This window comes from Homalodisca vitripennis, chromosome 2 (assembly GCF_021130785.1).
Source record: "Homalodisca vitripennis isolate AUS2020 chromosome 2, UT_GWSS_2.1, whole genome shotgun sequence".
Lineage (NCBI taxonomy): Eukaryota > Metazoa > Arthropoda > Insecta > Hemiptera > Cicadellidae > Homalodisca > Homalodisca vitripennis.
This window is the reverse complement of record NC_060208.1, coordinates 42,484,079-42,510,466: the sequence shown is the minus strand read 5'-3', so window position 1 is coordinate 42,510,466 and position 26,388 is coordinate 42,484,079. Positions and strand designations below refer to the sequence as shown.

General features: G+C 32.4%; 1 protein-coding gene across 1 annotated transcript in view; it reads left to right on the top strand.

Annotated features, from left to right (window-relative positions):
• The window catches only part of LOC124353846 (protein dimmed-like), a 159,026-nt gene extending 133,460 nt beyond the window's left edge, over nucleotides 1-25,566 (top strand). Inside the window, exons 4-6 of the mRNA XM_046803870.1 lie at nucleotides 16,584-16,710; nucleotides 18,340-18,516; nucleotides 20,285-25,566. Of these exons, the coding sequence (XP_046659826.1) occupies nucleotides 16,585-16,710; nucleotides 18,340-18,516; nucleotides 20,285-20,509 (528 nt within the window). The 5' untranslated portion in view covers nucleotide 16,584 and the 3' untranslated portion in view covers nucleotides 20,510-25,566. The remainder of the gene's footprint in view (nucleotides 1-16,583; nucleotides 16,711-18,339; nucleotides 18,517-20,284) is intronic.
• The last annotated feature ends 822 nt before the right edge of the window (nucleotides 25,567-26,388 follow it).

The following is a 26,388-nucleotide window of genomic DNA, read 5'->3' as shown; positions in this document are numbered from 1 at the left end:
ATCGAAGTGAAGTAATTTGAGGAACCTTGTGGCACTGGAGATAGAGTAAGGCATGTGAATCATTGTGGAGTACGATTAGCCGAGAATATCGATGTTGTGAATGAAAGTGTGACTGAAGATCTTCAGTCATCAATTATTTAGCGTCGTTAGTAGACTTTCGGACTTTCTTACGGCTCCTTCTAGTACATATAGCAAAAATATTTGCTCTTTCACCCCTATAAAATTTAGTTAAATCAATAACCAATAATCAGCGATTACAAATAGCGAAGCATACGTATATGCAGATTACGGTACTCACAGTGGCTAGTGAGCGAAATATCCTAGAGCTCCTTTTGAGGAACCAGAGTTCTGAGGAGTTCAGGAGTTCTGCTATCCTGACATTTTATTAATCAACAGTCAATAAATTGTCCATTGGCTAAACAAGGAGAACACCAGCTGTCACTAGATGGAGATATATGGGATATCCCCTTTACTACTGTCTTCTAGTTATTGCTACTCTACGGTCCGTATATGAAGTGACTATAAAAGGGTTGTTTATTATATAATATTTAAATCAAAAATATAATATTTAACTAAAGCTACTATTTTGACATTTTTAAACATGGTTGTCTAAAATTGTGTTTATAATATAAATTATCCAACATAAATAATAAATGTATTAATTATATAAATTTATTATCTCTGTTACTTTGACTAAGTACCAAAATGAAACATTTATGGAAGGATAATAATTATTTTGAGAAGTAAAATTTATTTAAACTCGACTGCAAATGCTACAGGTAAACTCTGTATTAGAGATTTTCGTATCAATAACTACGAAACTTAAGTATGGTATATTCACCGCTTTTTTTATCTCGAAAGGTAGCTTCATGATATAATATTATAATTATACAGGATTAAGAATATAAAAGTCTTTACCTTATTTATTAACATTTTATTCTAGTAAGAATTCGATTTCAACCCCTACAGAAAGTCAGTTATAATGCCCACCTCATCCATAATACCAAAAGATATCTTTCTATGGAATTTAAAGTAAATTATTTTATTTTATTTATTTATTAATAACATCTAATTCTTACTTAAGTTTAAAATATTGAAAATAGATTAAATGACGTGATATGGATAAATTATAGCAGTGGAAATTTTCAACTATAGGTCAAATTTGTACCATTTATAAACGAATACTTCATTAGAGAGTGGAATATCATGGATTGTGAGCCAGTTTCTTCTTACTGGCTGTTACCTTTTTAAGTAAGTGCTGCAAAAATCACATCGGATAATAAAGAGAAGCTATGTCGTTCTACAGATTTTACGGACGATCATAAATAATGGAATCAACAACAAACTGATAAAACAGGGTATCGATGGACCCTAAGCAACATAGTTAAAGTCCTACCAACCAATGCAACAGAGTAACTTTATCACATGTGCCACTATGTTACATGATAAGATGTCATGTGATTTTACTCTGAGAAAAAAAATCATTTATCCTAGAATTGCCTTGCTTCCATTACGGTCACCCATAATACCCACGTAAACTTTATTTTTCATTTAATTTTGACGCTTTGAAACTAAAATAATTTCTTCCCCGGATTATGAACCAAGAACCAAAAAGGAATTATGAACCAAAAATCAATTCTATGCAACATTCATATCAAAATATATCGTATAAACGAACAAACTGCAAAACGATGCTAAGAAGAAGACCCTTTCGAGTCCGTATTAAAGTTAGGTTTGTCATTGTAAAGCTAAACATTATTTTTATAAAACGGTTAAATCAATTAATTTTAATTACTTTATATTAAACCTTGTTTGCTCTTTAAAGTGCCATAAGAAAAATAAATGGTACTCCTAGAAGTCTAAGATTGACATGCCATGACCCAAGTACACCTATATTCAATGAATTTGTTTTGTGTACTCAATAGAGTTTGATCGTAATAGCTTTAGGCCAAAAACATAAGTTGGGATTGATTTTCAGCTCGGGTGGTAGAGAAACGTTAAAGCCCCCGAGCTATCATTGAGGTGTTTGCTTTGAAGATATTTATATGGAGTTATTTAACATTGAGTAACGTTGAGGCGGGGGTTATACGCGGGGGAGTCGGACGTTATCGTCAATATTAACAAATATTAACCCGATAATTTCACAACTCCTACAAAAATATGACTTTAGTGAGTACAATGTGAGGAATATATTTAATATTTTACTTTATGTATTCAAAATGTATGTACTCTATGTCACTAATGATTTAAATGTAACTTCTGTACTAGTGCCATATGTTTTTGGAAGAGATTATGTAATAGAAGTTTATGATACATATATAAAAGAGTTGGTGTGTTTCAAAATTGTCAATTAAACATACCCAAAAGAAAGACACTAATGACGATCAGTTCTCAAAGATGGACATGCACCATCGAACTCATTGTTGTCTATTTAAAAATGAAGATTCATGCGAAATTAAAAGTCTATGCATAAGATCTCTCTAGAGATATCTTTCGAATATTTAGGCTACATGTGTTACTATGTTGTATATTAAAATTTAATATAATTTTACTCAGTGTTTTACAAATTTATCTATTTATTCTGCGATTTCCCAGTTGTCACCGTTGTTACCCATACGACAAAGTTAAAAATGTTTGCTAACCCTCAGGAAAATCCCATGGAGTGACATGCACCATCATCGAACTTGAGTTTACATATATGTAAACTTTTCATACATGTATTTCATTTACTGTATACTATTTCATTTTTTCATAGTTTTTATATATAAAAACGATGAAAATAATGAAAAATGTCAAGATTATAGGTTAGATCGTTCCCGAGATGTCATGTAGAAAAATAGACAGACAAAAATATAATTTTTCTAGTTCCTCGAGTGATAGGCTTCATTAACACTCAACCAACATTTACATACGTAAAAACAACGATCGTTTTATTTTCATCTCACAAAAATGTATCGTGCATTGAAAAAATCAAGTACTTACTGCTTGTCTATAAAACATATACAAGGGGTGTTACAAAAGGGTGTAACAAACTTCTGTGGGAGATAGTATTCATCATTTCAAGCAAAAAATGTGCTATAAATACAAATAAAAAAATGTATCGTTTAGCCTCTAACCACCATTTCGTATTAAAAAACTAATATCAATAGAACTATTTAAGCTAAGGGAAACCAAATTTTGCACATATGTTTGAATAGATAAGAGAAGAATAGAAAAAGAGTTGTGTTATTTTCTTTAATATTAACAAAATGGTGTCTGTTGAAAATATTTAAAGTCAAATAACAAAATAATACGTATAGTTATAGCAAATGTACTAAAAAATAACTATTTGGGCAATTTTATTTAAATTCCAGCGATACTTCTTTCAAAGAAATCCGTCAGTTCATAAGTGAACACGACCACTTTAAAGGTGCGCTTGCACAAGCCTGGAGCGAGAAACATTTTATCTTTACATAGGCACCAACTGTTTTACAAAGGTTAAAAATGTTATAAGATACAAAATATTTATGTATAATATAATATTTATATTGGTACTAAATATTTTCAATTTTTATACAAATTCCAAGAACAATTTTATGTAACAAAATCCGTCAATGCATAAGTGAGCACGACAACTTTAAAGATATCCTTATACAATCCAGGAGTTCCAAACGTGTCACAGTTGAGAGTTATCAGTTTTTTGTTGCTCACTCACAGAGGTTTGAGACACTCTTTTGTGAATTCCCAGTATATACGTTAAAATAAATGTTCCTGCCAAACCTTTCAACTCTCTTGAGTAGCTTTATCTTGGATTAGTAGATACATACTATTAACATGATATTCCTAACTCATTGAGGGTATGAACTGTGAGAATTAAAATCTAAAGTATATTACTTCTATATATAAATACAATTCTTAGCTAAGTAAACAAGGTAGAAGTACGCACCACCATTTGTCGCGTAAAAGGCTTTGCCGAGGTGAACCGAGTTTATAGCTCGTTTCGTTATCAAGACGACCATCGGATGGTCAATTATACAGAATTAATGTTGACATCCTCCAGTAATACAAAAGAGAAATTTACTTTTTCTAACGAGTGGTGAGCCTAAAGGCTCTCTAAATTCTTTGGGTTTACATGCACCATTATAGAACTCATTTTTGTCTATGCATCACTGAAAGTCTGCAGGTGACCTATATCGAGATATCCTGTCACATGATACACTTACATTTTTGGTCATGAAGCTGGGTTTCTTAGTAGCATCTTTATAATAAAAGTTTACACACAAAATTACCTCAATATGTCGTTAGGCGTAGGGTAAAATGTAAAATATGTAAAATATGTTAAATCTCGCATTGCTTTATTCAGATCGTTTAAACATGTATTTATCGTGCTGTTTTCTCATTACTGTTATGGTCACTCGTTAAGTATTTTTCATTATTTTTAAATAGGTAATGAAAAATATTCACTTATGTTCAGCCAAATACCATAGAGTGACATACACCATCATCGAACTCAATGTTACTTATATAGAAATAAAGCTTTCTGCAAAATTTCAAATCTATAGATTAATTTTATTTGGATATATCGAGCGTAGAGATAGACAAAAATAAATTTATTAACCTTTCAAGTGATAGGCGTCAATCAGTCAATAGGTTAGTCTATTGACTTGTTAAGTCTATTTTAAAATTGCTTCAAACGCGGAATTTTTCATTAATATCAATATTTTATTAATATTGTTTATTTTGTATTATCATAAACAAATGAGGTTGATTAAAATAATTAAAAACAGTTTAATGGTTTTTTTGCTTTTGAGTGTGTGAAAAGAAAAGCTAAGAAAACCCCACAGGAGAAGCCTAGTGATGGATGGAACTCCTTACGAGAGCCCTGCTAGTAACCAAGAGTTAACGGACAATAAAGCGCGGGAGACAGTTTATCGCAAGGTTGCCCAGCAACGAAGTGGTCCTGTCTCGCACTGACACAAGTACTTCCGTTGTTCTAAGTAGCTGAATAAGTGTAACAAACAGTACTGTGGAGTTCAAAGATTAGCAAAGATAACATCATAGGAGATGTCTAGTGATGGATGGAACTTATCGCATGAGCTCTGCTTGCATCCGATGTTTGTTAACGGATAATAAAGCTTGAGAGACAGATAGCAACGAGACGGTTCCATCTCACACAGTGCAGACAAAAGACTACTACGTACTTCCATTCTTCTAAGTAGCTACTTAATACTTACCTTAGTTTATTCTTACTGAATAAGTATAACAACTAAGATTACTCTGTTTTTCAAGGATTTCATACAGCTAGGCTGAGACAACCTAATATCAGAAGCCTAGTGATGGATGGAACTCATCACCAGAGCCCTGTTTGCAACCGAGAGTTAACGGACAATATAGCGCGGGGACCGTTTATAGCAAGGTTACCTAGCAACGGACGATCATATTCCATAATATAGACAAGCAGCTATTCTGTTGTTCTAAATAACTGAATAATATTATAAAACATTATTTAAATTTTAAGTTGAAAGTTTTCAGTATCATAGATAAAATGCATCATTGAAAGTCTGCATGTGAGCTATATCGAGATATCCTGTCACATGATACACTTGAAGTATTCTGAAGTATTCATACCTTTAATACGTTTGGTTGTACCGCACTTATGTTGTGGATTTCCAAGAAGATTCAACATATTTCATCGTAATCTTAACGCGACTCCAAAAATACTTCAATAATTGTCTGCTTGATAATGCTTGATTTATATCTGTATCAATAATCTTTGTAAATACTTATTTATATACCACTGTTTTTCTTGTTAGCAGCACAAAAATCATAATTTTAAATATTAAAACACATTTCGAATATGCTTTGCAGGTACTTACACTATTAGATTTGTACGGAATGTAGTTAACAAAAACTATTGTATTTTCGAAATAAGAGTCGTATGTTTTTAGGTAAGCTTTTCAGTAATTCATTCAATTTCTTTTCCTGAACACGATTTTTGTCCTCTCCCACTATAGAATAAGATGATGATCAATCTAGCTGATGATTCTATGGTACGGAGTAAATGTCAGTCAGTATACAGGGAATTTTTGAATGGTGTGAGTCAGTGATGGGGTTAATGAGTGCACAATTGCACAAATTTGAATATTTATAATTATCTATAAAACTATGCAGGTACTACTTAGTCATAATTAAATAAGTTGTTAATTGTATACCTTGAAATTGTGTAGTTAACAAGTAATGTAAATATCTTTATTTCTGTCAAGATTGAATTTTATACCTTGGAATTTAATACATAATCGTTCATATATTCATAAATTAATAATATATAATTTTATAGTTTAATATTGCTAAGTATTTATTTCTTTGTATTTTATCTAAGCAGTTATTCAAAACCTTTGCCTCTTTGAGGTAACTAACATTAAACAATAAATTTTAATATGCCAAATAATTAAAACTTGTTATTTTTCTGATGTAGATATGACGATGTTATAATACGAATCTTGTTAGTTTTCACGCACCAACGGAAGAAATTTAAAATTCCTTAAGATCTTATACTCCTTAACATTGTGGGTGTTATTATTATAAGTCTTGTATTACACATGATTTATAAATTGTGTTGTCTATTAGAAAAACCAAAACTATTGAGTAACATTAAGCCATCCCGGAGCATTAGTAACTTTTATATTTTGCAGCGCCGCCTCTTATGAGTTACATCAATTTTATAGCATATAAACCTTCTACGTTTAAAAATGTCTTTATGATATCATTTTCCCATATCATAACATGGACCAATCATCCATAAGGACTCTTTGTTTGAGGGTTTTACTGTTGGTGAACGGGAAGTTATAAATTAATTCTTTCTTATCAAACAACTGATCTGTCAAATGGGAAACAGTAACAACACAACAGTGTCATTTTAGTGCCATGTCACCCGCGTCAACTCGCGAGTCATTGGCATCATTATCCTAGATAATGACAACGGCGGGGCACTGACAGAGTCCTCTCGTAGAACGGCAGGTTTATGCTGATTAACAAAACAAATATGTCAACACGTGCATTAAAAATGTGCAATCGGCATCCTATTATCTTAAGATAACTATGGTTAAAAATAAAATTTTCCATAATAATTAAAAAAAATTCCAATTCAAAAAAGTTTTGTTTTTCAAGTAATGAAATTTATTTCCTTGCTTGTATTTTTATTAAAAACATACCACAAATCCTCTTCTATATATATATATATATATATATATATATATAGCTATATATATATATATATATATATATATAGCTAAAATAAAACATTATATATATATATATATATATATAATATAATATTATTTAACATACAGTATCAAGGTTTTTTGATGAAGTTTATAAAAGTAGCAATTTTTAAACAGCAATGACAAACAAAAATGAACGTTCACTTGTACAATCCTTCATTTACATGCCCATTTTATCGTTCTAATATGTAGCCACCCCCTGTAAAAATAATTTTCACTTAATATTTTTGTACTAAAAGGTAACATTTTATTATGTTTTATCACATACTGCTCATTACTTGCCTAAATTAATGTCTAAAACTAATTCTCTACAAAATAAGGATACAAATATTGACTGACTTAACTCCCAGATATAACCGTACAATCAGCGGCATAAAGTTATTGTTAAGTTACAATAGCCATGTACAAGTCGAGTTTTCCCTTATGCAACCTTTGTGAAGTGATTTGGTTAAGGAAAGTTAAAAAAAAACATAACATAATTTTATCACGGCTGTGTTTATTCAATTTCACAAAAATGTTTATAGAGTGCAACTACAGATTTAAATACCAATATAAAATGATCCTTCATAGGTTTTACCGATATAATAAAAACAATATTTTCAATTCGGCAATACAAACATATAATAATTATGAAGAAACTAGATGATTTCGAAAATAGGAGTTTATATTAAATAAAACTTATTATTACCAAAGAAAAGTGTTATCAGATTTTTAAGAAAGTGCTCAGGAATGATCCATTACTCCCTAAGGCTAGATCAGGGCAAAGTACATGCCAAGAGACACAATGACAGATTACCGTACTTTGTGTACACACGGTTGCTATGGTAACAGATTCTTGAGTAAACATTTCCCTCCCCAACACCAATCACCTGACACAGCAACTCAAGCAATCACGTTTTATTGATGGTTGATTACACGTAATCAGATTAGCATGGTCGAATTAGATTTTCTGGTGTATTGATAGATTTTTTAACTTTTTAAAGAACCATCAATAACTCCAATCTAAACGTCGATTAAGAAAGAGTACAGTTTCTTTGTGTGAAATTGTTTTACTGTCGATGGAAGGTTTGAAAGGATAACAGGATTTCGGAGATTTACTATCGTTACATGTTACAAAAGGTATAACACTACGTTTAGAGGATTGGAATCTATCCTCTACGTCTGATGGGGGAGGTATTATTATATACAAGAAGAAAAGAAAGAAGAAGATTATTTATTACTGTATGTATTAATACCTAACACACCTGACGAAGAGGATAGATTCCAATCCTCGAAAAGTTGTGTTACACCTTTTGTAACATATAGCGATGGCAAAATGTCCGAAATCCTGTTATCCTTTCGAGTAAAATTTGTTTGTAACTAGCAGTTACCCGTGGCTTCGCTCGCAATTTCGTATGAGCACTTCTGGTTCTAGTGAATTATATTTACGAAGCCAATGTTGAATTTGCTTTGTAGCCAAGATAAATAAAGTATGTCAAAAGTGTATATTTATGGCTATTGCAATATATGTATATATATATATATACGTTTAAATTGTATAAATGGCAATAGCCTTATTTAATTTCAATAAACATTGAATCGCAAAAAGTACTTGCTCCGCCGGGAGTCGAACCCGGATCTCTCACTTGCCGGGTGAATGTGCTACCATTACACCACAGAGCGCTTACTTTTTCCGATTCAATTATTTCGTATTTGGCCGTATCTGTCACATATGCGTTTAAATAAGCAAACTAACATATGATCGGAAGACCAAATACCTGTCAAACGACTTTTATTTACATTAAATTGTATAGATGGCTATTGCCTTATTTAATTTCAATAAACATTGAATCGCAAAAAGTACTTGCTCCCCCGGGAGTCGAACCCGGATCTCTCACTTGCCGGGTGAATGTGCTACCATTACTCCACAGAGCGCTCACTTTTTCCGATTCAATTATTTTGTATTTGGCCGTATCTGTCACATATGCGTTTAAATAAGCAAACTAACATATGATCGGAAGACCAAATACCTGTCAAACGACTTTTATTTACATTAAATTGTATAGATGGCTATTGCCTTATTTAATTTCAATAAACATTGAATCGCAAAAAGTACTTGCTCCGCCGGGAGTCGAACCCGGATCTCTCACTTGCCGGGTGAATGTGCTACCATTACACCACAGAGCGCTCACTTTTTCCGATTCAATTATTTTGTATTTGGCCGTATCTGTCACATATGCGTTTAAATAAGCAAACTAACATATGATCGGAAGAATAAATACCTGTCAAACGACTTTTATTTACATTAAATTGTATAGATGGCTATTGCCTTATTTAATTTCAATGTTTATTGTTTATTGAATAGTCGTTTGACAGGTATTTGGTCTTCCGATCATATGTTAGTTTGCTTATTTAAACGCATATGTGACAGATACGGCCAAATACAAAATAATTGAATCGGAAAAAGTGAGCGCTCTGTGGTGTAATGGTAGCACATTCACCCGGCAAGTGAGAGATCCGGGTTCGACTCCCGGCGGAGCAAGTACTTTTTTGCGATTCAATGTTTATTGAAATTAAATAAGGCAATAGCCATCTATACAATTTAATATATATATATATATATATATATATATATATATATATATATATATATATTTGCAGTGTATATTTAGTATTTGTTGTGTCATAGTTGATATTGTCTTGTTTTTCCATTGAAGGATAAATAAATATATAAAGGCCTGAGCAGCCTACTTCTGTCTAAAGAACAACTAAGATATGTTTTATTTTACAATTTGTTGTGAATGTTAGTAACGTTGTTTTTGATGCCTGCATTACAGTACTAACCAATCACAAATTGCATTCTTAATACAAATATACAGTTAAAAGTCAACTTTTACTAAAACTTTCTTATATGGATATGTTAACTCTGTGCTTGACAGTAAAGATTGAAATAAGAGGTGACACTATCGAGCTTACTCTGTGTTTTCACACTATAAATGTAAAAAAATTGAAATTACTTAAAAATGTGGTTGTGCTCTCATAAAACAATGTTTACACAGAACAGATGACTACATTTAACTATTTCTAGGCTCTTTCAATTTATAATTTATATCAAAATCAATTAGTATGATAACTTCATAACTATTTATAACTTCATAACTTTTACTATATTTTAATAGTTATTATGTTATTCGTGGTGGATTCAAAAACGAACAAATTATAGATTATTATTATCTGCACAGCCACTACTGAGTTATAAATAGATTAACCCGACTTTGTTTTATGTATATAGTGGATTAATTATTCTTCAAGAAAATACATAGCTTATTTAAACCGAGCTAATGAAGTCTGGTTGCAGTTTACATGTCTTCCTCGATTCTCGCCTCGACATAAATCCAGACATTATCATTTGCTCCCAAGCGGCTCAGTGTCTGATATTGCGGGTGCGCCAACAACGTGTTACACTAAGCGATGGTGGTACACATTAAGCTTATTCTGCCTGGTTTCTTAACATTTCGGTTTCTAACGTATTCATGTATTATTAAAACTACCACATGTTTTAATTTCATAAGAATTGATACATGGACTACTTAAAATTAATTCCAAATTAATTAATTACTGTAATTTAATAACTAATTCAAAATAAAACCTGTTTTGACATATAAATATTTTAACCACCATCAAGTATATATTATACCTCACTTAAAAACAAACACTTATATTTCGTCACTGGCATATTTAAAGGTGACGAACAGAATATATATGACAAATGATATTCTTAAACTAGTTAATTATTTTATTGAACCATCCAGTTTTCTCAGCGTTGAACTTTGAATATTCACTATATTTCTATTCTTATTTTAAGGACTCTATTTTAAGTATACTTTCTAGTGTACATACACTTAATTATTTATATCCCACAAGGTTTACGTCTGAACAGTTCATACCTGCCACACAAGACAAAACCGATGTGTTACTTGTGAGTTACCCTATCAATATCCAATAACGGCACATCACTAACCTCAAATGTTGCAAATTGGTGTAAAAGGGTTGGTTGGTAGTTATATTTATTGTAGTAAAATGTATGTTATAGAAGTTTGGGCTACCTTAATGCTAAAGGATTTTGAAAGCATAATATGGGGTAGCACCATCCCCTAACGCCTTGAATTCGGTTATTCAAGGTGCTTATACTAGGAGATAGGGGCCACCTCAAGTGCAGATCACATGATACGCCCATGAGAAGTTATTCAAGATGCGTATACTGGGGTAAGGGGCCACCTCAAGTGCAGATCACATGTTACGCCCATGAGAAGTTATTCAAGATGCGTATACTGGGGTAAGGGGCCACCTCAAGTGCAGATCACATGTTACGCCCACGAGAAGTTATTGAAGATGCGTATACTGGGGTAAGGGGCCACCTCAAGTGCAGATCACATGTTACGTCCATGAGAAGTTATTCAAGATGCGTATACTTGGGTAAGGGGCCACCTCAAGTGCAGATCACATGTTACGTCCATGAGAAGTTATTCAAGATGCGTATACTGGGGTAAGGGGCCACCTCAAGTGCAGATCACATGTTACGTCCATGAGAAGTTATTCAAGATGCGTATACTGGGGTAAGGGCCACCTCAAGTGCAGATCACATGTTACGAATATGGTAAAAACACTCAAGATTAGTAACAAAACAACAAACAATACAATAACAAAAACACTAGCCAAGTGTTTAATGTATATGTATATTTTCCTTTACTTTCTACACATTTTAATAATGTTGTAGTCTGTAAGTTAGTATCAAAAACTAGTTCCAATTCGTGGTATAACTTTATATGAAATTCTGTCGTAGCCGTATTAATACTATAAAAAACAACTTACAAAAAGCTGTTGGAATTTTCAGTTGAATTCGCCAATTTACATTCGACATTGAAGTGAAATTTCCTGGAAATATTGCACAATATTTAATATCCACGAAAAATTAAAGTTCTTTATTGCAACTGACCATAGTGTGGTCATGAAGATATAGATGCCTTGTACACTATCCTATGCACTTTTACTCTCCATCGTCAACTCCGCAGTCGAAACCTCCTGCGGCTGGTACCATGCAATTCATTTACTGCCCCGATATTGGTCAAGTTCTCTTCCTGCAGCTCACGGATTGAGAAGTATTGGACCGCTATATATGCTTTCTTTCAAGGAAAATACATGAATAAATATATAAAATATCTCAGATTTAAGTTTTACACAAAAACCTATACAATTGGACCACGCGAACTCTCGTTAGGCACCTTTTTACTGAATGTCATCTCTCCATCCGGGACTAGGAATGTTACAACTTATTAATTTAACTAAGGTATTTACAGGTTTTAAAAATAATTATTTACATAGTGCAGTATTGGATTATGTATATGCTTTGGACGTTATTGATTTTAAAGAAAGGTGTTAAAAACAATCGGAGTATAAAACTCCTTGTACAAACGTCCTTGAGAGACTTCCCTTAGCACAGGTAAAATTATATAGGCTAAATTATGACTTCGTGTTAATAAGTACTGTTTCATACTAAGAGCGATCAAGATCTATAACTTTTACCCAAATAATGACGTAAGCAATTCACTCTGCACGGTTGTACTTCTCATCACATGATCTGTTATATGGCACATAATTCAACTTGTTCTGTAGGATGGTAGTTGAATACTATACGGTTTGAATTTGTTCTACCGATTAAAGAATATATGAAGAAAATCGCCGAAGGATTGTTACATTTCACCATTTTTAGAAATATTAATAACGTTTGCTTCAATACAAAAATTGTTTCATTGCATTTCAACAATTTATTACACTGTATCTTAACTGTCAGCAAAGAGGGATAGAGATAACGCTGAGGGAAACAAAGAGTTACTTTTTTTAACTTATTATCATATTGTTCAAAATAATACTCGAAATCTGTAAGGTACACGTACAGAAGATTTTGTATGCCATATTTTGAAATTGGTGCTTTCATGAAGCATACAGTAAAATCCTTTAGATACCCTGAGAAGTATGCTGAGCACTTGTTTTCGCGTTTTCATGTCCTCATACATTATTCAACATAGCTCACAGCAAAGATTGTGAACCTATATTTTTTCATCTTTGTTATAATTATAATTTGAAAAAATGTGAACTATGCAGTACTTTATCAGTAGTTAATGCAGATATGAAAGGCAAAGATGCCATTAAAATATTTACTCTAAATTGTCCCAGTAGTTAATTGTAAATTAGAAATACATTACTTAAGTTTGGTTTCTTAAATACTATTACAAATTGCTTTAATATACACTTTAAAGAGTAACTTCCTTGACATTGTGATATATCATTTTTACAGTAGCTTGAGAAAAAACAAAGGACGGTACTAATCTGGCTCCATAAGCCCATTTTTCCCAGTCGACAGTGAGAAAATCAACAAAACTTCTATCATCAAAAACATGTCATTAGTCTCAAAACATTGCATGAAGTTGTAAATGTTGTCCTCTCTTTCTTTGTTAGCATTACACAGGAAATATATTGCAATTGCCGGAAATGGACTGTTTTTGTCTTCTCAAGCTTAAGTATGTATCTATTTTATTGATCGTTGTAAGAAAGAAAATTAAAATATAGCAGTAGAATACAAGGCCTCTATACACTTTGTCACAGTTGAGAGGTATCAGCTGTATGCTGATCCTGGCTGATGCAAGCGTATCTTTAAAGTTGTCGTGCTCTCTATGAGTCGATGGATTTTATGTAAAAAGTACCGTTGACATTGTTACAAAACTTTCAAAATATTTGGTATGTTGTGAAATTCTTATAACGTATGTGAAACAGCTGATGCCTATCAAAAGACAATACGTTTGCTGCTTCTGGCTTGTGCAAGCGTACCTTTAAAGTACAGATTTCGTTGAAACAAGTACCGTAATGAAATTTGTCAAATAGTTAGTATCTGGTAAATATTTTTAAAATATACTGATATTTTGGTTATTTCAAATTAATTTTTGACGTGACAACGTCTTAAATTAGGTTGCGGCTCGGAGTCACTCATGAAAAAGTGTAACGCCCGGTAACGTTACGATGCCCGTCCAGTGGGTCCGCCGCACGGGATCCGCACGGGATAAAGCAGATAACTGTGGGTCCGCCGCACGGGATAAAGCAGATAACTATGTTTATTCGTGAAAATGTGGAGTGCTTAGATTCGTCATTTACAACAACTACAACAATAAAGGTAAATAATTGTACACTGATATTTCATTATCGTAAACTATGATTGATTGATTAATAATTGTTAGATTGACACAAAAGTTGAGAAACTGAGTTTATAGGTTATGTCATACTATTGACAAATGTTGATAGTGTTAAGTAAATTATTAGTTTAAATCACTCTGCAATCAATCGTAATTCAGTCGATTGAGAAGAAACAGCGCGTATTGCTAGTCAAACATTTAAAATAACAAATTATAACCTCTAACCTGTCATAACAGTGCGACCAAACAAACGAACTAAACCGACCAATCACCACGCGCGGAGTTAGAATTTAACTGTGTTTAGCAAGAATTTCAAATTCCAATTTTAGTAAATGTTTTATTCAACTTTACCATTTACAATAACAAATTTTAATTAATTTCAAATTATGTACAATGTTTTAGTAAACAAAATATATTTCTATAGTTAAAATTTGTGCAATTCTTATTTTCATACAATTCCTTGTTCCTATTGTGCAATTTAATAATATTCATATCAATAAATATTCTACCGAGAAAAAGACGTTGTCACGTAAAATCTTCGCCCGTAAAACCGACTTTACAAGCAACCATAATTTTTTTAAACGGACTAAATTTTCTTAATATTAAAAAATAATAAATATTGTTAATTTACATTATATCCATTCAAACCTATGTGGCAAATATGGTTTCTTTTCCGTAGTTAGTTTTACATATATTATTTAAAAAAAATACAAAATGGTGGCTAACGGCTAAACGAGACTTTTGTCGACCAATGTTTATATGGTACTTGTTTATACGGCCAAATACAAAATAATTGAATCGGAAAAAGTAAGCGCTCTGTGGTGTAATGGTAGCACATTCACCCGGCAAGTGAGAGATCCGGGTTCGACTCCCGGCGGAGCAAGTACTTTTTGCGATTCAATATATATATATATACATATATGTTCTCAAAGATTTTACTCAGGTAGTTCTAAAGCGGATATTAGTTACTTACTAGATGAATAGTATATTAAATAATATATATGTTGGGAAGATATTTTCTAGCAACTTTATAAGTTGAGGTTTTAAGCGTTTAGAATTTAAAAAGTGAATTTTCTACAATTGTGTCTAATATTTGTTTTTAACCTACTAAAATCTAAATTTTTACTTATATTTAATATTGTTTACTTTCCACATTTTTATCGAACTATTTCATCAGGTTATCATTTTATATTAATCAGCTGATAATAATGGAATTTCATATGCTTTTTAAGTTTAAATACGAGATGGCATTATTATATTAGTCACGAACCTTCCAGAAAATCCACCACTGAGATTAGTTTCATTTATGAAGGGAAACAGTAAATTTAAAAACTAATTGGTAACATTGCGAAGTGTTTGTAAAGTTGCCAGCTCAAGAACGTAAAGATAATAGGCTATATTGGACGTTCAGAATAATATGTCATGGTATGTTTGAAAACTTAGATAATTATATGAATTGTAAATTTGAAAGGCAAACACTCATTTACTACTGATACAACTCCCTATACTTTATTGCGTCTGAAACACATCTTACATATGCGGCTCTCATAGGTATTTTGAGTATTTTTCTGGGTGTTAAATTTCTTTTGTAATTGGTTTGGGGTGGAGCATCATAGTTCCATTTACATTCTTTCCACATCTATTCCAATCTTTAACCACGTCTGCGTGTTGGTTTTCTTCAAAAGAAGCAAACATAATTTTGAAATCTTCAATGAATTTTCGTGCTTACATTAAAGCTAACCGTAAGCTTTAGGTTTTTTGTTTGATTTTTTTACATAAGAGTTAATAATAAAATATTTAAAAGTGTAAACGATAGTTAAAACATGTTCTTTTATATAAGAACGACTTACCATCATAATTAGGGAGAGGTGAATATAAATAATCAAATTTATTATTACTCAGTACAGTTTCATACGCCTTAATCACAAGTATCACAAATTATACCTAAGTGAAACAGAAGAGAGCCTGAAGAGAGCAAGGGTATGTAGGCTTTGCTGTGGAGGCGAGCACGGGATGCTGCTGTGAGCTTGGAGACTCTACGATTGCTAATTTATTAGTTGTGTCTTGTCTGACGTTATACACAGAATTTGTGTTTGTACAGGATGCGCTCGGAGCCCGGAGCTGTAGGCCTTGATGTGGAGGCGAGCACGGGATGCTGCTGGGAGCTTGCAGACTCCAAGAGCAGCAGAAAGCACACGGCAAACCAACCCGACACGGACTCTTCCTCAGTAAGTATGGACCGTGTTTTTATATATTGTATTTACTAAAGTACTTTCTACATTATGTACTTGTCATTGTAAAATCACGACATTAAACAAGAACGAATATTATAAATTAAAATATGTAATACGCCTTTCACTTACAAATTTATTCTTTTTTCGAGAAAATTTATTGTTTTGGTTGTGTTAAATACTTTAATGGAATCTGCGTATCTGGTAGTATTATGTGCTCAATTGTAGAGTGCACGTTTAGGTTGTCACCTTGGAATGGGTTTTTGGAAAATAAAACAAGTAAACCCTGCCAAAACAATAAGGTAAATCGAAGTATTTGTTAAATGACACGAGGATCAAAACGATGCATCACTTTGTGAAGATATATTGTTGATGACAGTTCCTGATGATAAAGAACAAGTGTTCTAGTACGAAGTGTTAAGTCATCGACCTTTCTTTTGTCCAACACTAAACTAAAATCTTAAACGTACTATAGTACACGAGTAATTGTAGTTAATAAAACACTGAACGCGTATGTTATTGTGTTACAATTATTAGTAATGTATGCTCACCAATTTTGTCCGTTACATGCTAGTTGTAACCTATTATAAATTTAGCGGCTATATGATTATCCGCAGTATCTATGCCTGTCAACTCTGCGATAAATCTAAATTTACTGTATTTGCTTTAGAAAATAAGATCTCCTCTCATATCCCTTACTCTATTAATTATAATAAAATAAGACTTTCAATATTTTGGCAAATTTTAGGATGAGATACTCATAAGTATCTTATAGTCACTAGTATTCAGTACTTATACTAAATAGTTATAAAAAACAGTTAACCACCGACGATTATATTACAATTTTATATGGACTAGAGTAATCTTTCTAGGAAAATATTACATATTGGCAGCTAGTTTTGTAGTGTGAGAAGATTAGTTCTGTGCATTGCATACACAATAATATGATAATATTTGACATGTACTTAATGGTAACAATACCATTTAAATGTTTTGTTGCAAAAGGACTAAGCAATTTTATTTCTTATAGAAAACCAAATCCTTGGTGTATATTTTAATACATCCAGCATTCGGCCGATCTTTTCTGTAGTTTAATCGATATACTTGCATGTAACCGAATAAAAATAGGACACTGGATATTTCAAAATGATACATTCTCAAGCCATATAACAAAGTGTACACTGGGACGCTAAAAGTTTTAAAATAGTAAAATATTATTGCAAGTTTATTCCTAAGTCTCAAACCGTATATACATTTTATTACTCTGTATGTATATTATTCACTTAAAACTTCCTAAAAGTAGTAACTTAGGGAAATAAGTAAGTGCCGCAATGTAGGTTTCAGTAAACACTGTTAGCCCCCACAGAGAGAGTAGCAAGAGCTCACCGTCCCCACAAACACATAAAAACATCCCCACACACACAGCGGGGTAACACATCACCTCTAAAAGCTCTCACTCTATTGTGTTATAAACGCCACGCCGTGTGTTTTCTCCCACTCTGTTTGTTTCTCTATAACACTCAAATTAACACGTGCAAGCTGTATTGTTACAATTTAGTGTTAAAGTTAATGTCCATTTACAATTTATTTAGTTTAATGATTAATAATAATTTGATAATTTTACAGATAAGTGACGAAACTTCCGGTTTGGGCGATTCTTTAACAGGCAGAAGTCGAATATCCAGTGCAACTTCCGGTAGAAGACGAAAGCCAATTTTGAACGCTCGGGAAAAGAACATGAGGAGGCTGGAAAGCAACGAGAGAGAAAGGATGAGAATGCACAGCCTAAACGATGCCTTCCAAGTAGGTCAATAATTATAAAGCTTAAATGATAATTTATATTTTTCTGGCGATTAATAGTTACGAAATATTGATTAAAATTTATAAAGGATGTGCCATGTGTGCTAATCAGAATAAATAACCAAATGTTCTTAACAAATGCGTTTCCTTCCAAGTAGGTGAATAATTTTAATGTTTAAACTATAATTTTCATTTATATTTTAATTAGTATTTTTAGAAATATTGATTATACTTTATAACGGATGTGCCATGTGAGCTAATCATAGTACCAAATTGTTCTTGTGAAATACGCTTATTTTTATTATTAATTACTTCAGCGTATTAGTTTTCAAAAAGTTTTAATCGGGTTTCAAATTACTTAACGAGATGACTAGGTTGTCCATTTATGCATAAATGGTTCTAAAATTCACAAATAAAATTATGCTTGATCGCATGGTATCTCCATCAGATTATAGCATTTGGAGGCAGATATTTTACCAGCGTTGGTTTGGCGTTGTTAAAGCGTTAACAATGTGAGTTACTTTCCTCGATAACGATTTATAAAAGTTCAGAGTACGTTTGTAAATATTGTAAAAGTTTTTCAAAGATAGGCGAGTGGTGGTGTTTCCCATCGTTATGGACATAAGAGGTTTCATGATAGTTTAAATATATGATATTGAGAGTTCAGAGTAAATATTTTGACTTTTTCTTACCTCCTCTTAAATACCGACTCAGAATGTTGGCTTCAAACAAATCTGAATCGGATGATCCTTTTGTGATAGAGAACAGTTATTTACGAGATAGATCATATGGTATACTCCCACATGTTACTAAGAAGGAATGTCATTGGTACAGCTTCATGATAACTCCGCTTTCCTTGAAATCCCGGGATAGTGTTGGGTTTACTTTGTTGAAGTTCAAAATACCAACTCTGAAAACAATAATATATGAGGCATTATATGAATATGAGGCATTGTAGTTGCGGCTAATTGAACTGAGTCAGTTACTTGGCACTAACAAGTATAAGTAAATAGGATATAGTCTGGAAATGTGATTGAAAGGACCATTATGATAGCCTGAACTATGTGTTGTAGGTTTGTTTAAGATAAGTCCATTAGAAGTACTTACTACATATAGTCTCTTAAATATTGTAGATGTTTTGTGGTTAAGGTTAATATTGGAGACGAACGGTATATTTTAGCGAGGAAACATAATGAGGGGAAATGAGAGAAAAATGGTAAAGAGAATGATGATTATATTATATGATGATTACTCGTATGCCACAAAAAGCAACTCTGAGATTCTGCAGATCATGAAAACCTGGCATAGCATGCCTCAGCCTTAACTTAAATACTTTTGTGCCACTGCAAACCATTCTGGCATTCTGCAGATTATACAACCCTTTCAAAGTATGCCTCATTTTTGACTTAAATACTCGAATGCCACTGCAAGTCACTCTAAGATACTGCAGACCATGAAACCCTGTCATAGCATACCTCAGCCTTGACTTAAATTCTCTTGTGCCATTGCAAAGCACTCTGAAATACTGCAGATGATGAAACCCTGTCATAGCATGCCTCAGCCTTGACTTAAATACTTGTATGCTACTTCAAGCGACTCTGAGATTCAACAACGATTATTCCTGATCAGTGTTTAAATAAACTCAACTTCTTATATCCTGAAAGTTATCGCTGTTTTAGTGACCTAAAACGGGCCCTCCTTTATTAGCTTATTCATGATCAATACTGACCAAGATCTACTTCATAGTTCTGACATGGTGTCTCTGTTTCAGTCACTACGAGAGGTCATCCCTCACGTGAAAAAAGAAAGACGATTGTCAAAGATTGAGACATTGACACTGGCCAAGAACTACATCATGGCACTCACCAACGTTATTTGTGACATGAGAGGAGAAGAGAGCCCGTATGAACCTCTAGCTGCCCCATCCCCGTCTCCGTCGGCTACTCCTGCTGATGAAGAAGACGCGGCCGACAAGAGTTTCTACGATTTTGAATAAATTGACAGTGTATGGACTCCAATATGTATGGACTTTTGGGATTGGGACTATGCACTAGCAGTCCACGAACCTTCCTGTAGGATGAGAGATATTTCTTCAAATGAACGATTAAACAGTTTATAACTGTCACTAACCGCATTATCGGATAAAGCAACATATGCCACATACAAAATGGAAGAGCTCCTTAAGCTAGGATAACCAAAGTTGTTTACGTCCTTGTATCAATTGAACCTCTAAATGCTAGGTACCTGAAATTTAAAACGTTTTAATTTTCTTTTTAGTCTTGACTGTATCACACGCTATCTTATTGTAATAGTAAATGAAATGGATGATCTATTTATTCTTATTCAGGCCAATTTATTGCAGATAAAATTTATTTTGACGATAAAGTTTGAAGGATAGCATCATTAAAGTTTGCATTAGGAACGAATTTATGTAGTGGACGTCTAGTGGTGCAAATATGGAAGTAAATATAGGTGTACCTCGTTAAATTAAATATGGTTTTGAATCGTTATAATACTAATAACAAATTCCATAACTAGCTGCTCGTTTATTTTAACGATTGTAAGCTGAACTTCATGAAAGCTCAATTGAGTAAAATGTGTAGCAGAATTAGGGTAGTTTTATTGTAAATATAAGCAGGTATTTATTTTTGTACAGATAATTTAAGTCGTATGTAAAATTTAGACCATAGATGAAGTTCTTATGTTCCTCATTCCATTCCATTATCTTCTTTTATCTCCACAAAGAAAATTTCTCGTATTAAGTATATATGCTATGAATATAATTTAACCAGATTTATTTTCATAACCATAAGTTACTGATTAGAATTCTGACTCTGTTTTAAATAGTAATGTTATACACTTAAAAGGAAATTGTACTAAGTATATACAATATTCGAGTATGGTATAAAAACATTACGTGAACAAATGGAAAACCATGAACATTACAACAAAATGGTAACAAAATATTTTCTAATATTTAATTTTTAATCTTAACCTGTTTTAAGGAGGACATATGAATTTTTTAACTTTCTTAGGAAACAATCTCAGATGGTTTTGGACATATTAGAATCAGGCACAATAAATCAGTATGAAAATAAAAGTCGAAAAATAATTTAAATTACCAAATGGAAATACGTAACTTGAATATAAAACTTAAAGTATCCCATTGTAAAAAAAAGACTGGACTGTTTTGAGTGAGATTTGGATAACCGTTATGACCAGGTGTTTACGAAACTTAAATAGAGTGGGTAATTAATAGAAAACATTATTGTGTACTATAAGATTTTGTTACAAATGAAAATTATATTTTTAATAAACTTTTCAAATATATTTTGCACGCTTTACTTATCAAGACAAACAAATAACTACACTGCCAAAATATACTTTTAATAATCAACCGCAAATTAATTATTAATTCAAAAATATGGTTTGGATATCAATTTGAAAACTCGAAATCCATCATGAATACAAACTATTTTTTAAAACTTCACTAAAGTAGAAATTACACTTTAGAAGACACAATTTTTCGGAAATAAATCTACATTTTAAGAATGCTAGATGAAAATACTATTTTGAAACGGTTGAATTTTTTATTAGCTTATTTAAGAATGTCCAACAAATGAATACTTAGCGTTAAAAAATAATATGGACCTCCATGGTGGGGAGCGATAATATTAAAATATAATGATTTTAATGTTATTGCATTAAGTACTCGTTTCAGAATAAAAATATATTGTATCAAATATGTAAAAACAATTCAAAGTAATAGTTTAAATGTTACCACATGTATACAGTATAACACAAACGATAGCAACAATAACGATATTACATGAAACTGATCGTTTAACATGTTACAGTTATAGAAATTCAATCCACTGTAAAATAATACATTTTACACGCAATAGTGTATTATTCCCACAACTACGATTATTTCAAGAGTAAAATGTATAAAACTATAGTTTTTATGACTGATATCTTAAGATAATTCAAGACCCTGGAATTGACATCCTTTCTCAAATGAGATTACTTCTTAATTCAGTGCCATCTAATTCAATTTAATTAATTTATGCAATGGTTTACATTAATTAATAATTAATCCAATTAGTAACGATTAGTATTATACCTTTATGTACAGTTACTAAACCTTTAATGAATACTAGATTTATTTAATTGTTTTTAAATGATTAACACTAAGAAACCATAGTTGTTATCTCAAACCTAATGTAATGAAATATTTTACCAACACTATTAGTACATTTAATAAAATATGTTACGGCAGACCTTTAAAATTAAGTTTAAACAGTTTGCCAAATTTAGTGCAAAGTATGTTAATTATTGTTAATATGTAGTTTTTAGAGAATTATGAGTAGCTAATTTTAATTAAAACAATTTTACTTAAATTCACCGACAAAAATGTTCATTGATGTTTCTGTTGTACATAAAAGTTGTATTGTACCTCTGTTGTGTGTGAGGAACCGATTTTAGCATCCACATTACTTACCACAATCACTGACGACTGCTGCTCTCTTTCGGAATTTTTTATTACTGCTACTAGTTATATACTAAACGTAGGATAACTTTATAACCATCTCAGTGTTGTACTTGTGATGTTTAGATTACGGACCCTGTATGCCTTAAGGGTGATTGTGTAGCTTATATTAAGATGCCAATTTGTATACATGTCAGTGTTAACAGTTAGTTGAGATTTGTCAAGGTCCAAAATAAATGTTTTATAGTTTTTATTTGCATTAAGTATTCGCCTTTTTTAATTATAATACGTGTTTCAGCTTGATTTGCTTTATGTAGCTGAAAATGTTATGTATTACAAGGCTCCTTCTTGAGTAAGTTACGTTTTCAGTGACAAACATGTATGAGTCAGTACGTATAATTTCAGGTCTAAGGCATGTTTAGAGTAAGGCCTCTTGTCTTGGACATACCAGATCCATCAACATTAGCGTACTGGCATAATTATAAAGTTGGATAACATATAAATAAGCCTCATAAAATTGTACAACACAGTAATTTTTTTTTAATTTCTGTAATGCTAACGTTGTTTTTAGTAAGGAATAGACGATTAGGAACGGCTTTTCTTTACTCGATTCAGTCTGCTTGTAAACTCAAAAAACTTGTGTTCAATACTGCATAAAATAAAGAGAGAAAAGTTATGCCGTTAACTGTAATCAATGTTTATCGTCTTAAAGAAATAGGTATTAGGCGAATAAAGATAGACGATTCTTCTTATGGAAATATTCTAGGATTATGTTCTTTTCCATGATGGATCACAGAGGATGGACTTATCTAAGAAAACTATTAGTTAGGGAAGCACCAATTCAACGTATGGTAGAAGACATATCAATGTAAGGCAGGGTTGTGGCGCGGTGTTGCCAGCTGTAACGGAAGAATAACTAGTGACGGAATAATTGAACTATTTTTACAATAGAGTAATGTTAGGCCTACTCCTTGTCTTAATCTTTCATTTATTTTCCTGTTTCCTTCACCTTCACGGTTATATTAACACGTGTTAACACTAAAGCACAGAACGTTAGCAAAAAGTAATAAATTAAAAACTTGCAGAGTAATCGAACGCCGAAGAGCAAAACGGATGTAAACAACCAGAACGAAGCGAGATGTCGCCTCATACTGAGAATCAGCTAATATGAAAATGTGGCAACGCCGCATGGTGAGGGGGGAAGTGGGGTGCGGTAACTTCCCATACGGTCAGACTTGCAATCATGTCTCGTACTATAGTACTATGCCAAAATAAAGATATTGTCCTCAAACAATTCCACATCACCGTTATTCAACTGATATAGTGGAATACATAGCACAAGATGGAATTTTGGCCATGCTATGTATATTTGTACTGAAAATAAGTTACCAAGTAACAAGAAGTAATTTTCAGAGCTTGTTTTGTATATGTTATTCGTTATAGTTTAAAAGACTCTAAAGCTATTGTATATTGTTAGGTTAGTTAAAACTGTTATAAATATTCACGACATTTGTTGGCCTACATTTTTATTTAAACTAGTCTTGAAGATAATGTGTAGAAATAGTCCCTAATAAGTCTTTCTCATTACGGCAACCCACTTTGTATTTCAATTAATTGTTTATCTGTGTCTTGCTTTGCACACAGATAATAATTTTATTCACTGTTGTTGCTTCTTCAAGTTTCGCTTCTCTATTGAACATTTGGACAGTGTTCCTGCCTAAGTGAAAGGGCCTATATCTCAACGTTATGTCTATACGATTTAATTCTAAGGAATCAGTCAATTTGTGTCGTGTTTCACCATATCTGAGTGTTTCACCATACGCTTCATCCGGCTACGCCTCGGTGTCTGAACGATCTTGTTGTCACTGTCATCCTGTCTATTGTATTGTATCTCTCATGTGTATCTTCCTCGACTAACTATATCAATGGGCCTTCACGTTGTTAAAATCATCACCTAATGTAAGTATTTTTACATGTTAAGTGTACGTTTATATCAATTATATCAGATGAAATCTCAAGAATTCTGACAGGTACATCCAAAAGTTCTATTAGGGATAGAAATAGATGATAAAACAGAACTACATAAGGAATTGTTTGTACATTCATGCATATAGAAGAATATATATTAATTTTTTTATTTAAACTTAAAAGACTCTTTGTATGTAACGATAGCTTAATGTTTTACTGAAAACTCTTAAGTGATATTTTATTTAATATAATTTTCAGTAAAAAATACAGGTTTTACCACAAACGTGTTGTTCAAGATGATTTTTTAACAGAAACTGTGAGAATCACTTCAGTTCTGTGAAATTAAACAGTTTGCGTAAGTAGATTAGGTGTTCATAATATAGCCAGAAATATATGTCTATTTTTGGAAAATATCTACATAGTATAATAAGAACCAGTGTTTGTACAGTATATGCCTAGATAATAGTTTAGTCTAATAAATACCGAATATTTTGTGAATACATTCTTATCAGTGAGTTAGTATTAGAATAATATTTGAATTTTAAGAGTTTATTCAGCATGCTTGCTTGAAAAGAATAAATTGTGATGAGACTGTAGTGCGGTTTTTTTATTAGTACCCATATTTGCTAAACCACTAATCCTGACATCCGGTAATGTTTGTGATGTTAGCCCACCACCTATACCTGGTGGTTTCCAGGGCCGTACTCAGCTTCGGCGGGTCCTGGAAAGATATTCGGCCGGACCCCAACATGTCCTGCCACCACGCCCCCATCACACTGTTTCAACCCCCCCCCCCTCACCACCGTTATCCCATTGACAACATTTAGTTTTTTTGTTAATAGAAGTAAGATTCAATATACGAGGCATATCCAGAAAGTATATACGTACGTATATAAGTACGTTGAGAACTGTCAATGTGACAGTACGTTTCGTAAAACATGTCAATCCAATCTTCCACCAAGTGCGAAATACGCGACGTAATCTATTATCTCGCTAGAAGTGAAAAACTAAAGAAGGTTTATAGTTTTGTTAAAACTGCACAATTCCAAATTATGGAACGGAAGAATTTATTTCCAAGGACATTTTCCATGTTCTTAGCATCTCAAAAACTCTTGCCCACCACTCAATTCAACTTGTGTTGTTCTGTCAGCTGTGTTGTAAACCCACGTCGAAGACAGTTTACGATATCCGAGGGTTTCTGTACTGGTTTCGTGTAGCGGAGATCCGAGATTTGCGAAGATCTTTACGAAGTGATATTTTTAATATTTCCAGAATTTGTTACCATTTAAGGTCTTTTGTTCCTCTGACCATCATGCTCAGACATACGACTATTTAAACTCGCGACACCACTTAAACTCACTGATTGAGAGAGAAATCTTTAAAAATGTGCTTTTTTAGTTTTATTTTTACGTTCAATT